Source organism: Salvelinus fontinalis, chromosome 11 (assembly GCF_029448725.1).
Source record: "Salvelinus fontinalis isolate EN_2023a chromosome 11, ASM2944872v1, whole genome shotgun sequence".
Taxonomy (NCBI): domain Eukaryota; kingdom Metazoa; phylum Chordata; class Actinopteri; order Salmoniformes; family Salmonidae; genus Salvelinus; species Salvelinus fontinalis.
The window spans coordinates 44,785,590-44,801,541 of NC_074675.1; the positions used below are offsets into that span (position 1 = coordinate 44,785,590).

The following is a 15,952-nucleotide window of genomic DNA, read 5'->3' on the forward strand; positions in this document are numbered from 1 at the left end:
GTTCTATAGCTCAGGCGGTTTGCACGGGCAGTCTGGTTCAAGCCCAGTCAGAGGTAGGTTCAGGGAGGCAGCGCTACATGCTAAGCTAGCACACTGACACCGATTATACCAACACCTATGGTTACTGTCCATAGGAGTTATCAAGACTGTTACGTGCCTCCTTGAAGGAGGGAGATGCAGGAATCAGGAGCAGGAGAGCAAGGAAATCCCAGTGGCACAATAGTTTATTAGAAGTCCCAACTCAACAACAACATGGGGGGGAAATACGGCCAAACGAGGTCGCCACACACAGGGAAAATAAACGCTACACACAGGGTTTATACTCCTTAACACATACCAAAACGGTACAACTGCCGTGAGAAAGAAAACCCGTGGTGCAGACACACACCCCTAACAAAGAAACCACAGCAAACAATCCTGCACAAAGACTAGCAGGCAGCGGAGGTAAATAAACCCACCGTAATCAACTAATAGGACACAGGTGTAAACAATACAGACAGACACAAACGAAAAGGAAAAATGGATCGGTGGCAGCTAGAAGGCCGGCGACGACGTCCGCCGAGCACCGCCCGAACAGGGAGAGGAGCCACCTTCGGTGGAAGTCGTGACAGTACCCTCCCCTGACGCGTGGCTCCCGCAGCGCGCCGACACCGGCCCCGAGGACGATCCGGAGGACGAGGCGCAGGGCGATCCGGATGGAGGCGGTGAAACTCACTCAGCAGAGATGGGTCCAAGACGTCCTCCACCTGCACCCAGCATCTCTCCTCCGGACCGTACCCCTCCAAATCCACGAGGTACTGCAGGCCCCTCACCCGACGCTTGGAATCCAGTATGGATCGCATTGTGTACGCCGGGGCCCCCTCAATGTCCAGGGGGGGCAGAGGGACCTCCCGCACCTCAGCTCCTTGAAGCAGACCAGTTGCCGGCCTGAGGAGAGACACATGAAACGAGGGGTTAATACGGTAATAGGGGGGAGCTGTAACCTATAACACACCTTGTTTATTCTCCTCAGTACTTTAAATGGCCCCACAAACCGCGGACCCATCTTCCAGCAGGGCAGGCGGAGGGGCAGGTTTCGGGTCGAGAGCCAGACCCGGTCACCTGGTGCGAACACCGGGGCCTCACTGCGGTGGCGGTCAGCGCTCGCTTTCTGCCGCCCTTCGGCCCGTTTCAGGTGCCCGTGGACGGCCTCCCATGAATCCTTCGAGCGCTTCACCCATTCCTCCTCCACAGGAGCCTCGGTCTGGCTCGGATGCTACGGTACCAGGACCGGCTGATACCCCAACACGCACTGAAAGGGTGAAAAGTTAGTTGAGGAGTGGCGGACTGAGTTCTGGGCATCTCTGCCCATGGAACGTACCTCGCCTACTCCCCTGGCCGGTCCTGGCAATACGACCGCAGAAACCTACCCACATCCTGGTTTACTCTCTCCACCTGCCCATTACTCTCGGGGTGAAAACCAGAGGTCAGGCTGACTTAGACCCCCAGACGCTCCATGAACGCCCTCCAAACCCGGGACGTGAACTGGGGACCCCGATCAGAAACTATGTCCTCAGGCACCCCGTAGTGCCAGAAGACGTGAGTAAACAGGGCCTCCGCAGTCTGTAGGCCCATAGGGAGACCGGGCAAAGGGAGGATACGACAGGACTTAGAAAACCGATCCACAACAACCAGGATCGCGGTGTTACCCTGGGACGGAGGAAGATCGGTCAGGAAGTCTACCGACAGGTGTGACCAAGACCGCTGTGGAACGGGGAGGGGTTGTAACTTCCCTCTGGGCAGGTGTCTAGGAGTCTTGCACATCGAGCAGGAGGAGACATAAACCCTCACGTCCTTAGCTAAAGTGGGCCACCAGTACCTCCCCCTAAGGCTTCGCACCGTCCTAACGATACCCGGATGATTCCCCGCTGCTCCTGAATCTACTAGCGCCTTATGCTGGGAATGGGGGGAAAACTCAGGGAAAGAAATTAACCTGTCTAGGATCAGCGTGGCGCTAGCGGCACACCCCCCCCCCCCCCACTGAAAAACCAGTGCCGCGAAATTCAAAAAAAATATTTTTTTTAAATATTTAACTTTCACACATTAAAGTCCAATACAGCTAATGAAAGACACAGATCTTATGAATCCAGTCAACATTTCCGATTTTTAAAATGTTTTACAGGGAAGACACAATATGTAAAGATGTACATCTATTACCTAAAAACACATTAGCATAATCCACCATCTTTTATTTGTCCACCAACACCAGTAGCCATCACCAATTCGGCTAAACTAAGATATTTATAGCCCCTAACCAACAAAAAAACTCATTAGATGACAGTCTGATAACATATTTATGGTATGGGATAGGTTTTGTTAGAAAAAAGTGCATATTTCAGGTATATGGCATAGTTTACAATTGCACCCACCATCACAAATGGACTAGAATAATTACAATGAGCAACGTGTTTACCTAACTACTAATCATCAAACATTTCGTAAAAATACACAGCATACACGAATCGAAAGACACAGATCCTGTGAATACAGACAATATTTCAGATTTTCTAAGTGTCTTACAGCGAAAACACAATAAATCGTTATATTAGCTTAGCACATAGCAATTAGCAGCCCAGCATTGATTCTAGCCAAAGTGAGCGATAAAAGTCAACATCGCCAAAAGATATTAATTTTTTCACTAACCTTCTCAGAATTCTTCCGATGACACTCCTGTAACATCACATTACAACATGCATATACAGTTTGATCGAAAATGTTTATATTTAGCCACCAAAATCATGGTTAGACAATGTGAAATGTAACTCGGCTGGTCAGAATTTGTCCTTGCGCCACTTAGACAGTGATCTACTCTTATACATAAATACTCATAAACGTGACTAAAAAATATAGGGTGGACAGGGATTGATAGACAATTTAATTCTTAATACAATTGCGTTATTACATTTTTTAATTTATCCTTACTTTTCAATACAGTTTGCGCCAAGCGAAGCTACGTCAAAAAACATGGCGTCCTAAGCCACTAAAATGTTTCGACAGAAACACGATTTATCATAATAAAAATGTCCTACCTTGAGCTGTTCTTCCATCAGTATCTTGGGCAAAGGATCCTTTCTTGGGAGAAATCGTCTTTTGGTGGAAAGCTGTCCTCTTGCCATGTGGAAATGTCAACTACGTTCGGGATGAACTGAAAAGCGTGCCCAACTTTTCACATCGTTGCAAAAATAAATGTCCCAAAATCGCACTAAACGGATATAAATTGCTATAAAACGCTTTAAATTAACTACTTTGTGATGTTTGTAACTCCTATAACGAGTGAAAAGATGACCGGAGAAATATAACAGGCTAAACTAACGCTTGGAACAGGAGAGGGTCGGTGTCTTCCACGCGCGTTACGCAGCAAGAAAAGACTTGCTAGCTAAAGGTTTTTTTCATTTGTAGGGCCTGTGAACGAGCAATCGAGCCCGTTGGAATCGTCATCACGTAAAGGCATCCAGGGGAAGACGTAAGAAGTGTCCGTATAGTCATAGCAACGACAGTGCCCTTTTAACTGACTTCAGAAAAGTGCCCAACATTTCTCAAATCTGACTCCATGTCAGGGAAATTGCTGTAGAATGGGCTCTGTTCCACTTAGAGACAAAATTTCAACTCCTATAGAAACTATAGACTGTTTTCTATCCAATAATAATAATAATATGCATATTGTACGATCAAGGATTTTGTGGGAAGCCGTTTAAAAAATTAGCCACATTAGCATAAATAGTCTAAACAGCGCCCCCATCCCCAACAGGTTAACACATACATGTGACCAACAGGGGGCTCTGGGTGAGCCTGGTCCTGACTCACCTGGGGTGTCCGAACAGTACTTGGCCTGCCGTCTCAACTCCCAGACGAGCTCCTCCAGCACCGGTCGCCAGGGTGCCCTCTCCGACCACACCCAGTGCAGGAGGAGGCTCCTCCTCCAATCGCCCTCGCTGCAGCACCCCCTAACTCCATGGGGGTTGGAGCGGAGGCGCTGGGGGGTGGAACCAACAGGACCCAATCCGGACGCTCGCGCGTAGCCAGCAAGTTGTCCAACCTGATGGACATGTTCACTAGCTGGTCCAGGGTGAGGGTAGCGTCTCTGCATGCTAGCTCCCTGCGGACATCCTCCAGTAAACTGCACCGATAGTGGTCAATCAGGGCCCTGTCGTTCCACCCTGCGCCGGCGGCCAAGGTCCTGAACTCCAGAGAGAAGTCTTGTGCGGTCTTCGTCTCCTGCCGTAGATGGAACAGACGTTCACCCGGCGGCGGGTGAACTCTGGGTAGTGGTCCCTCGCCGAGTCTGGTCCATCCCAGACCGCGTTGGCCCAATCCAGAACTTTGCCTGACAGGCAGGAGACGAGGGCGTTCACGCTCTCACTTCCCGAAGGAGCCGGGTGCACGGTTGCCAGGTAAATCTCCAGCTAGAGCAGGAAACCCTTGCACCCTGCAACCATCCCACCGTACTCCCTCGGGAGCGCGAGCCGAATACCGCTGGGGCCGGATGACGCCGGAGAAGGTGGTGGTGCTGGTTGGAGTGTGGCTGGTGGAGGGATAGGCAGGCCACCCCTCTCCCATCTCTCCATCGTCGCCATCACTTGATCCATGGCGGTCCCGAGACGGTGGAGAACGGTGGTGTGGTGTTGCACGCGCTCCTCCATGGAAGTGGAGAGCGTGTCAGCTCCTGCTGATTCCATAACAGGTGCGGGATTCTGTTACGTGCTTCCTTGAAGGAGGGAGGTGCAGGAATCAGGAGCAGGAGAACAAGGAAATCCCAATGGCACAATAGTTTATTAGAAGTTCCAACTCAACAACAACATGGGGGGGAATACGCCCAAACGAGGTCGCCACACACAGGGAAAATAAACGCTACACACGGGGGAGAAACCTCTACTCCTTAACACATACCAAAACGGTACAACTGCCGTGAGAAAGAAAACCCGTGGTGCAGACACACCCCTAACAAAGAAACCACAGCAAACAATCCTGCACAAAGACTAGCAGGCAGCGGAGGTAAATAAACCCACCGAAATCAACTAATAGGACACAGGTGTAAACAATACAGACAGACACAAACGAAAAGAAAAAATGGATCGGTGGCAGCTAGAAGGCCGATGACGACGACCGCCGAGCACCGCCCGAACAGGGAGAGGAGCCACCTTCGGTGGAAGTCGTGACAAAGACAGCACAAACAGATCTGGGACCAGGCTAATAGAGACCCACTGGCATACTCAAACCCCCAATCACCCTAAGTGATAGTGACTGGAGAAATTCAGTGGCGACACTTTTCCAATGTTGACCTTGCACTTCAGCCCATCTGTTTCCAGGAATTCAAACCGCTCTTGTAATCTATGTCCTGTTTTGTTGTCCCACTTACTTCTAGTGATAAGCAAAGATATCAGAGTTATGTAGGATGCATGGGATGGCTCGTTGGCTCAGATTCACCTCCATGTTGTTTTTCTCTATCTCTATAGATTCCAAGTCCAAGTCAGCCTCCTTGAAAGCCCATCTGCCATCTTTGACCAGCAGGAGTCTTTCAGCAACAGTAAGGAGACTTCCTTCTTTTATCCCTGTTTTCACTTTTCTCAAGTATCCTTAAACTTCTAAATGTTCTGTCTCCGGCTCCCCTGCTATGCTGCTTCTTAACAATTTAACATCACATAATAATTGCTCAAGTGCTCTACTCTACTTTGTTCGAAGTGGTTTCCTTGCTTGAATGCTGGCTGCAGCTGACTTGAACACTGACTGACCCCCTGCTTTGTAGTTCATCCTCCAGGTCGCCTTTATAGTTGAGACCTGACCTTGTCCCCTAGGGATATTACATTAACCTGCTTTACTAAGCACCAACGAAACAACGCGCATCAAAGAAACAACACACATAAAAGGAACAACGGGCCTGTGTTTTATGTTGTTTTGGGGTTTTCCTTTACTTCTGAAAATAACAGGGCAACAGGTGCAAACACTTAAACACTCACAGTGTAAGTAAATCTGTCCGGGATGTGTCGTAGTGGTGTTAGTAAAGGGCATGCACAGCCTCCTCCCTCCCTCTTAATGGAGTGCGTTGTTATTGTTGCGTCTGCAGGGAGATGACAGGTCATCAGGAAAGGCAAGCGGACCAGAGCCGTCGCTCCCTACGGAAAAGAGAAAACCGAAAAAGATTAATATAGATGAAGCTGAAGGTAAATCACCCCCCTCTCTTTCTACTCTGTGGTGGCTTCTCTGAGCTTTGCTTCGCTGCGTCACCAACACCACCTCTTTGGCAGCATTAAAAGGAGCCTTCAACCTTCACAGTTATCTCTCAGTGCAGCGTGGGGCTGTGTACTGTACACGTTAAACTAACTAATCCCCTTTTTATCTGACCCGTTTCCTTGTTCTTGGGGAGGGTTTTAGGAATAGGAAGTAACTGCTTTCTCTCTCTTTAGAATTCTTCGAGCTCCTGAGCCGGGCACAGAGCAGCCGGAGAAATGCCCAGAGAGGCCTCCTTAACAAAGAGGACCTGGAGTTACCTGACTTCCTGCGGTTAACCACCTGCTCCCCCTCCACTGCCTCCCTAGACGCGACTTGCTCCACCCCCACCTCCATCAAACAGGGCCAGGGGGCAGGCAGGGTGAACGGGGTGGGCGGCACCCCCGCCCGCGGTCCCCTCAACGCCAGCCTGCGCTCCGAGAGCCTGGACTCCTCCCTCAGCAGCGCCAACGGACACTCCCACTCCGCTGCGGGGCGCAGGGCACTGCCCCTAGCCCGCCACCCCATACCCACCTTCGGTGCCACCCTCTCCCCCATTCCCCGCCTCTTGGACGCTAGAGGCCCAGGCCTCAGAACGCTGGAGGAAGACACCCATGCTGACCTGACCCTGGTGGGAGAGGGGGACATCAACAGCCCCAACAGCACCCTTCTGCCCCCCTCGCCGCTGCCGCTGTCCCACGAGGGTAGCCTGCCCGAGGCTAACTTCACCCCTCCTGCGCCCTGCGCCCAAACCTCCCAGGATGGATGTGGGAATGGTCAGTCCAGCTCAGGTATTTCCACATTGTGACTATGCATTAGCGTGTTGGTGTGTGTGTGTGTGTATGTGTTTGTATATGTGTGAGAGACGGAGAGTGTGTGATTGTGTGTGTCTGAGGGATGACCTGACTTCCAATGACAACTAATTTTATACTGACTTCAATGCACTTTATGTACAACTGCTCTCTCAGTTGTACCCCAATAATTTTTACTCCTTTGAATACTTTCTAATGAACATAGATAGCATTGTTTGTGGTCACTTTCAATAGTAAGTTGAGTTCAATTGTAAATAGTGATGTATATATTTAGAAATGAATGACATTTACATTCGCATACCACTGAACTGATGGGTTTTACAACCTAACTGCGATTTGAGGTGATAGTCAACTGTAGAAAGATTCTTATTGTTGTACCACAGAGTATATAAGGATACAGATTTGACCCAGGTGAATAAACTTATTATACATTCATAATGCTTTAATGGTCAACATGCCAAATGTCATTACAATCCATGAAAAATAGTCCTACTATAATTTGACAGCAACCAATTGTAGCAAGCTACAATTACCATGCAGGTGTGAATTGTTTGGTTTGATTGATTATAATAGAAAACCTGAAAGATTGCCATGAGTCACAGCCAGCATTCATGTCAATCAATAAAAGCTCTATGCTTGCATTGTGAGTTTATAATTGGTGTGTAGTTCTCTGCCCAGTACACAGCTACAGACAAGATAAAACGTAACCAAAGAGTTATGAAATTGTTATTTGAAAAGATGACCATGTCACAATACCTGTACATTGTATTATTTGTATTGAATTATTTGAATTGAAAAGCTGTATTTTCTTCCATCCCACCCTCTAATGCAATGCAATTCAACAATGCTAATAAGTATTTCACTCTGGTTTTAAAATTCAATGAAATATATAGAGAAAGAAAACTAAAATAGTTTTTTTTCCTTCACAAAATGGTGATAATTATAGTCAGTGATGATAGAGCTAGTTTAACATGAATGGTATCATTGTTGAATTGCATGTCACACTCTGTCTGGAATCATCCTTTCCCTCTGTGGATGCCTGTTGTAGATAATCATGAAAATGAATTCTGTATCTGTGTTTGATTAGATCTAATAAATGTTAGACCTGGAATCACATCGTCTGTCTTTTTACACGTTTGTAATCTCAAATTCAGTTACCACTCCATGTCTCCTCTTCACCAACTTTCCCCAACACGACCTGTATCTCTTTCATTTAGTTTGTCTTCCACCTCCTTCTCCCTGTCCTGTTCTTGCATGCTAGCTGCTTTGTCTGTGGGCTTCTGAGAAGGTTGTGGCGTCTGTGTCTGGGTATTTTTGTTGTTTTGTCTGTGTGAGAAGGTCATTCGGTGTTGTGTTTGTGTGTAATTCTGATTGTTTTGTCTGTGTGAGAAGGTCATTCGGTGTTGTGTTTGTGTGTAATTCTGATTGTTTTGTCTGTGTGAGAAGGTCATTCGGTGTTGTGTTTGTGTGTAGTTCTGATTGTTTTGTCTGTGTGAGAAGGTCATTCGGTGTTGTGTTTGTGTGTAATTCTGATTGTTTTGTCTTTCTAAGGGATTGCAACATTTCTGTAACTTTCCCAAAACCCCCAGGTTTTCCAGAACTCCGGGTTGGAAGATTATTTCCTCTTGATTCCAGGAATCTTCCAACCAGGATTTCTGGAAAAAAATGTATTTACTGTAATGTACCTCATCTAATGTATAATGCTTTTAGTATGAGCCGTGTATATCTGTATCACTCCTGGATTTTCATTTCTCATACCCCTTACCCACTGGTCAGTTTCTCGTTCTCCACTGTATACAGTAGGACCTTTAAGTGAGGTTGATAGTTGTGGTGAGCCAGAGAAGTTGGTGAATGCAGTCAACTAACTCCTGATAATTGAAGTTTTAGAGTTCCCAATTATTTTGTTGCTCCTGATAACGGCATGCTCTGATTGAATGCACGCTGCCACAACAGTCCCAAATGAATCTAGTTTTGCCTGTTATCATTCACTATCTAATGTCTATCTCTATTGGGGTGGGTTAGTCTGTCAAAACGGAATGAGCAGTGATGGGAATCGATCACAATCTCCAGCATTATTATCTGCAACTGGTAGTTTGCCATGACAGAGTCAGTGTTAGCCAGTTTATCAGTGTGATTTCACCGTAGTCTAGGTGTCATACTGGTGTTCAGACGTCTATTAGAATAATAACAACACGCTTTGAAATCCCAATTTAAAAGTGAGCCTTATCCAGCTGTGCTGTTTGAAGAACTGTACAGCAAAAAAAATCTGTCAAGAAGCAAGATGGCTAGAATTACATAAGGTGTTTACATTTCTCAGCTCATCTATTTAGTATGTATTATGATCCCCATTAGCTGTTGCCAAGGCAGCAGCTACTCTTCCTGGGTCCAAACAGGATTTAAACAATTATATCACAACAAAACAAAACAACAGCCTACGTCATAAATAAAACAATACATCATACAGGACATTATTACTCTCTAATTACAAATGTACAATACTACAATATAGCAATATTACAATGTGCTTGTGTCTAGAGTGTATGTGTGTGTCTCTCTTTGCTGTCCGTGTTGTGAGGTGAGGTTTTATCTTTAAAAAAACAGATTTAACTGCTCACTTGAATTACTACGTAGAGGCATGTAGTCACGGCTCTACGTAGTACTGTGCGCTTTCCCTGAGTCTGTTCTGGACATGGGGACTGTGAAGAGACCTGGTGGTATGCCTTGTGCGGTATGTATGGGTGTCCGAGTTGTGTGTTAGCGGTTTGAATAGACAGTTCGGTGATTTCAACATGTCAATACCTCTCACAAAGACAAGTAGTGATGCAATCAATCTCTCCTCTACTTTGAGCCAGGAGACATTGACATGCATGTTATTGATATTAGCCCTCCGAGTACATTTAAGGGCCATCCGTGCTGCTCTGTTCTGGGCCAACTGTAATTTGTCTATGCCCTTCTTTGTGTCACTTGACCATATAACTGGGCAGTAGTCCAGGTGTGATAAAACTAGTGTTTTTTTTATTATGATGTCAAGAAAGCAGAGCAACGACCTATATGTTTTGACTTATATGTTTTGACCATGTCAGTTTACAATCAAGGGTTATATCCAGCAGTCTCCAAAACTTGCTCAATTGCTATTTTATTCATTACAAGATTTAGATTAGGTTTAGGGTTTAGCAAAGTATTTGTCCCAAATAAAATGCTTTTAGTTTTTTATATATTTAGGGCTAGCTTATTACTAGCCACCCATTCTAAAACTGACGGCAGCTCTTTGGTAAGTGTTGCAGTGGTTTCACTTGCTGTGGTAGCTGACGTGTATAATGTTGAGTCATCAGCGTACATAAACACACAGGCTTTACTTAATGCTAGTGGTAGGTCATTAGTAAAAATAGAAAAAAGTAAGGGGCCAAGATGGCTACCTTGAGGTATGCCAAACTATACCTGGTTTATGTTTGAGAGGCTTCCATTAAAGAACACCCTCTTTGTTCTGTTAGACAGGAAACTCTTGAAACATGATATGGCAGAGGATATAAAGCAAAAAAGTGTTTTCATCATCTGACCCGGGTTCAAATAGCATTTATTTTGTTTCAAATACTTAAACATGTGCTTGATCAAACTTGTCTGACGCAATGGAACCAATAGAATAGTCCCCAAAGTGCAAACCAATGGAATAGTCTTCTGAAGTGCATCCATCTAGCACTCCAGGCAGGCTCATTTAAAACATTGAAGTATTTGAATGAAAACAAATTAAGTTTAACCCATGCCTGCAGCTCAAAGGGTGGCACACTTCAAAGTACACAGAGTCCGTCACTCCGGAGGACACGACGTGTCTAGCCCTGACCTTTTCTAAATGGCTCTGTCAATAGATATCTGTAAGGTGATATGTGTACACAAAATGATACGAGTGGGTAGAATAAGACTCACAGTCTCTCTCTGCTCGTCTTTTCTGGTTACTAAGCGCATCAGCCTGATTCTGCCACATTGGGAGCCATGGTAACAGGTCCGCCTTGCATCAGTTGACTGTGCTGCTGCAGAGAGAAACTGTTGCTATTTTCTCTGTTTCTGTCGTTTTCTCTCGCTCTCACTCTCACTCACTGCCCGCTCCAAGCTAAACAGAAAGCCTGAAAATGCATATATCCCTGCCTGAAAATGCATATAATTTTTGTTCTTTATTATGCATGCAGTATTTATGTTCTGTTCTTTACCTGTGCCTTGCGGAATGTTCTTGCTTGCACGACAGTCAGTACGCATCTGTATGCACAACAGCCAGTACGCATCTGTATGCACGGAGGAATGCGGCATGCACACAATTAGTGACAGTACATCTGAAAGGTAACATTTTTCTGTCACATTATGATGGCCTGGAATGAATTACCTTTGACCTTTAAAAAAGACAAATTGACATATCATCAGAGAGAAATAATTGTATGCAGTGCATCAGGCATATTTCTGAGTAAACTCAAATAATTAGATGTTGTATCATTAATTTACATATAAATGCAATCATCTCGCACTTCAGTCAATCAAACAATTGTCTTCTTAATAATCAGTGGGATGAGTAGAAATGAAATCATTCCTCTCTTAGTTTATGTTATGGCCACTGTCAAGACTACCATTCTCTGCTGGAGAAGGTTAACAGACGCCATATATTACAAACCAAAGGATTCATCTAACTAGGAGCCAAGGGTTTATGTTTCCTGGGGTTTACTTATACGAGTGGAACGGAGTTCACCTCTTATAGCAGTGGAATGAAGTTCACCTCCACTTTGGATTAGATGTTAATTAACTAATATCTGTTCAAGTTTTGGACACTGCATCTCAGTGCAAGCGGTGTCACTGCAGTACCTGGTTCATATCCAGGCTGCGTCACATCTGGCCGTGATTGGGGGTCCCATAGGGCGGTGCACAATTGGCCCAGCTTTGCCTGGGTAGTCCGTCATTATAAATAAGAATGTGTTCTTAACTGACTTGCCTAGTTAAATAAAGGTTTAAAAAAAATAGGATGAAAAAGCTAGTGATTTTCTCATACAAACACAGAAACCCCAGCTGTAGCTCAAACATATGTCCCAGTTAAAGCAACCCTCTTCCAGCTGTTACCGACTACAGGTAGGCCCTAATATTTGTGTTTGTAAACTGAGGGGTTTTGGCAAATGTAACTTATGACAATAAGGGTGGTTTTGGGTAGACTGGTCCCAGATCTGTTGTCTCCTCCTATAACCTGGTCCCAGATCTGTTGTCTCCCTCTATAACCTGATCCCAGATCTGTTTGTGCTCTTGCCAACTCCATTCCTGTCATTGTCCAGCCAAACATGTTTGCATGACAATGAGTGTGACAGGGAGTTGGCATGATAGCATCAACAGACTGGCACTCAGACAGAGAGATTCTGGGGTCAGCTCCTATAGGATATCCCAATTCAATCCCTGACTACAGCATTAATGTAAACTTATGTTGAAAAACCAAACACAGGTCTGCTAGCGTCACCCCACCTAACATTTGAAATAACAATCAATTTGACCTCATGAGTGTGTTCTGTTGAGATACATTTACCATTGTAATATCTCAAATATACTGTATAATCTGATGATATCTTAATTATGTGTTTCCTTTCCATGTCAAATCAAATGATGGTTGTGCAGCTGGTCAGATAAACATTTATTGGTCATTATTTGTTTAATTAATTATTTTAGCCACTAGAGGGCGACAGTATACAGTATAACTGTTCCTCCACCACCAGTTAAGGCATTAATAACCTCATCTACCATACTAGGGTGTTCGAGGATGAGCTCAAAACTGCTCAGTTTTCTAGTCATAGTAAAGAACCAATGCATAACATTTGACGCCTTGGTTTGGTTATCATATTTTTTACTGTATTTATCATAGCAAGAGCATTTTTTGAAAAGGACCTGTAAGTAAGCATTTCACTGTTAGTCTACACCTGTTGTTTACGAAGCATGTGACAAATACATTTCGATTTGATTTGTATAGTGATTGGTCCTGATTCTAAGACTTTGTGATATCATTGGCCTCTCACACAAACTTTGCATAAATGGGACTTATGTGTCATCGCCCATATCCAGAATTTAGAACAGCTTTTATACTTTCCAATGCAATCAACCACTTAGGCAAAGGGCTTAGCGTTCAACCCACTGCACCATAACAACAAAATGAAAAGGTGACAATCGTAATACCGCCAAAAAAAAAAAATAGCTTAAAATGATTCCGAATTCTGTGAACCCTGTGAGGATTGTGTGCCTGAGGGACGTGGTGGCTCGAACCTTCTTTCATCTCTCTTTAGATTTCACCCGCTTCATCCCGAATGGCAACCTGTTCTCCATATAGTGCCCTGGTCAAAAGTATTCCACTATGTAGGGAACATTGGGAAGCAGTCTGGCTGACACACCTGAAAGCTGGATACAGCTGACCCTCAGTCTGTCTTATCATCAATCTGGCAGTAACCAGGGGGCCTTGGGGCTGATCTCAGCCAGTCTGAGCTGTGCGGCTGGTTCTGTTCCAAACTGGCCCTGGGGAGAGCTGGTCTGTCTGGGCAAGTCTGGTGCCCTAGGACATTGACATAAGACACCTGACAGACAGCCATCAGGCTCGTGTTAACAGCAGTGCTAAGACAAGAATTACACCTCTTAGCTCAACTCTTTAATGAGAGCTAGACGTTTATTCCAAACCACTTCAATCGCTCAATATACTTCTCATAATTCCCACTGTAATAATTTGCTGTTGACTATTATTTGAAGTAGCTTCATGAGACAATTTTGAGCACATGAACTTTTTACGTAGGCCTACGCTTGGCAAAGAGGTTGCTGTGTGTGTTCAGCTGTGAGAATGGGAACGACGTGGAGGTTGTGTTTATAATACCGCATCGATTCTGTGAATCAGAGGCGTAGGAGCTCAGAGGGTGTATGTGTTGGAGTCACTTAGACCTCTTCTTTAAGGGCCACAGGAGGGACGAGGAGAAGTATTACTCATTGGAACTGTAATATCACAGTTACAGATGTAGCATCACCATTTGTTTCACTACTGGATTGGTTTCATAAATCAACTGTCTTCTCACTCCCGAACCCTCATTTCCTGCTTTGTAGGAACATTCTCAGCAACAAACGAGTGATCAAATTAAGATCCTACATCTGTAGCTTTGGACTCGACTCACACTCTCTCAGTATCATAGAGAAGTGTTACAGCGGAACTGAATGAGTCGGCGCGCTCTAGAACCAATTCTTCTAATGTGATGTCTCATTACGTACACTGGCTTCAGTGCAGATATTCTTTCTCCATCTGTGATAGTCACTCTTGTCAACACTTGTCAAGATAAAAATACAGCTAAAAAAAACTCACTGAAATGTGCCATGGCCATAGTGACACAGCTCCATTCTGACTACAGACTTCAATCTGGATCCAAAAATGCATCTTTGATAAAGTTCTGTATTATGTACCTCTGTTTGACAGTGTATCATCATAGCAATGCAACACTGCTCAGTTTTTGCACAAGTGCCACGTTTGGTTGACATCCAACACGTGGAGACCATAGTAGTGGAGCACGGTACACAGCGGACCTAATGAATAACCAGGAAGTTAAACAGTGTCCGTTTGTTCTTTTGAATCTAAGCAGACAAGCTGAAAGGCACGCATAGCCCTTGTTATGGTTGAGATGGTTTCATGTTGTTAGATCACAGGGCGCAATGATCTGAACTGGTCCTGGACCAGAAGCCATCAAGACAAAATACTCTGAGCCTGATGCTTTGTCACCTACGGGTCACTGCTCTGAGATCAGCTCAATGGACATACTGCATTTCAAGGGTCAGAGGGTTTCTTAAAAGGTTGTGTCTGGATTTTCTCCCATCCCCCTTGGTTCCGCTGTTCACTCTTTTTGTCCTCTACCATCAAAAAAGGGCGTATGTCAAGACAACCCACTGCGGACAGATGTCAATTCAGCATCTGTTCCACGTTGGTTCAATGTTATTTCATTTAAATGAAGTTGATTCAACCAGTGTTTGCTCAGTTGAAAAGCGCTGGTGGCCCTATGACTCTGTTTTACACTGATTATAACATGGATGATCAGATCCTCTGAAAGACTTCATACCACATGCACTGCAGTAAACCGTCCGTGAATCATTAGCAACAGTTTTGGGGAAGCTATACTAACGCTACCCTTAATGAAAACATATTTTACTTAACTGAAGTTACCTTGAAAAAGTAGTCCACTACATCCAAAATACTTTGTTCAAAATTGTCCTTTGTAAATCTGAATTGTCATCGACTACAAACTGCAAGAACAGTTTACTTTGGACTCATATGTTAACAGAATGTAATTTAGCCTATTAAAGTCAAAAACAATTTGTTTCAAGTGACAATGTATTATTGTGTCATCTATGTATCACCTATGTATTATTTTCTTGGTAGTGTTAAGTTCAGTAGTTAGTTAAACCGCTACATGGCAAAAAAGCTGTTAACTACTGAAAACACTACCAAGATTGGAATTTAGTTCAACTACCACCAAGCTACTGGAAATTGTAGTTCAATTACTAGTTGAACTACATGTAGTTTACTACTCCCCAACACTGATTAGCAATTATATTAACCAATTCATGATAGATTGGAGGCCTCAAGGCTGTGGAGTATTGGTACTTATCCTCTTTGTTGACCACTGTGGCGAATACTTCAGCTGGAACACAGTTGGAGAATCTCAATTGCATACTCCTCGCATCCTCTCTCCTCGCCGTCTTCTCAAAACCCATTGGACGGGAAAGCCAGAGGTCCCACCCCTCTGACCTTCTCCCCCAATGGGTTTTTGAGGAGTTGAGGAGAGAGGACTCTAGGAGAATGCAATTGAGATTCTTCCAATGGCACATCCTTCTATTAATAATTCTCCCATCTCTCCCTTCCTTAC

The 15,952-nt window shown here is 44.7% G+C and overlaps 1 protein-coding gene and 1 long non-coding RNA gene across 3 annotated transcripts in view; one reads left to right on the top strand and one right to left on the bottom strand.

Annotated features, from left to right (window-relative positions):
* LOC129865802 (regulator of G-protein signaling 12-like) overlaps positions 1-15,952 on the top strand; it is a 92,972-nt gene that overhangs the window by 75,684 nt on the left and 1,336 nt on the right. The window contains exons 15-18 of one of the 2 annotated variants that reach the window (XM_055938815.1): positions 5,493-5,563; positions 6,101-6,197; positions 6,441-7,034; positions 11,011-15,950. In XM_055938815.1, the coding sequence (XP_055794790.1) occupies positions 5,493-5,563; positions 6,101-6,197; positions 6,441-7,034; positions 11,011-11,072 (824 nt within the window). In that variant the 3' untranslated portion in view covers positions 11,073-15,950. Of the gene's footprint in view, positions 1-5,492; positions 5,564-6,100; positions 6,198-6,440; positions 7,035-11,010; positions 15,951-15,952 lie in introns of those variants that run through there. The other variant, XM_055938814.1, reaches the window with a different exon arrangement.
* LOC129865803 (uncharacterized) lies at positions 5-11,335 on the bottom strand. The gene is made up of 3 exons (XR_008761415.1): positions 11,258-11,335; positions 5,994-6,149; positions 5-927 (listed from the first exon to the last, which is right to left on the bottom strand). It is a non-coding gene; the product is annotated as an uncharacterized LOC129865803 (long non-coding RNA).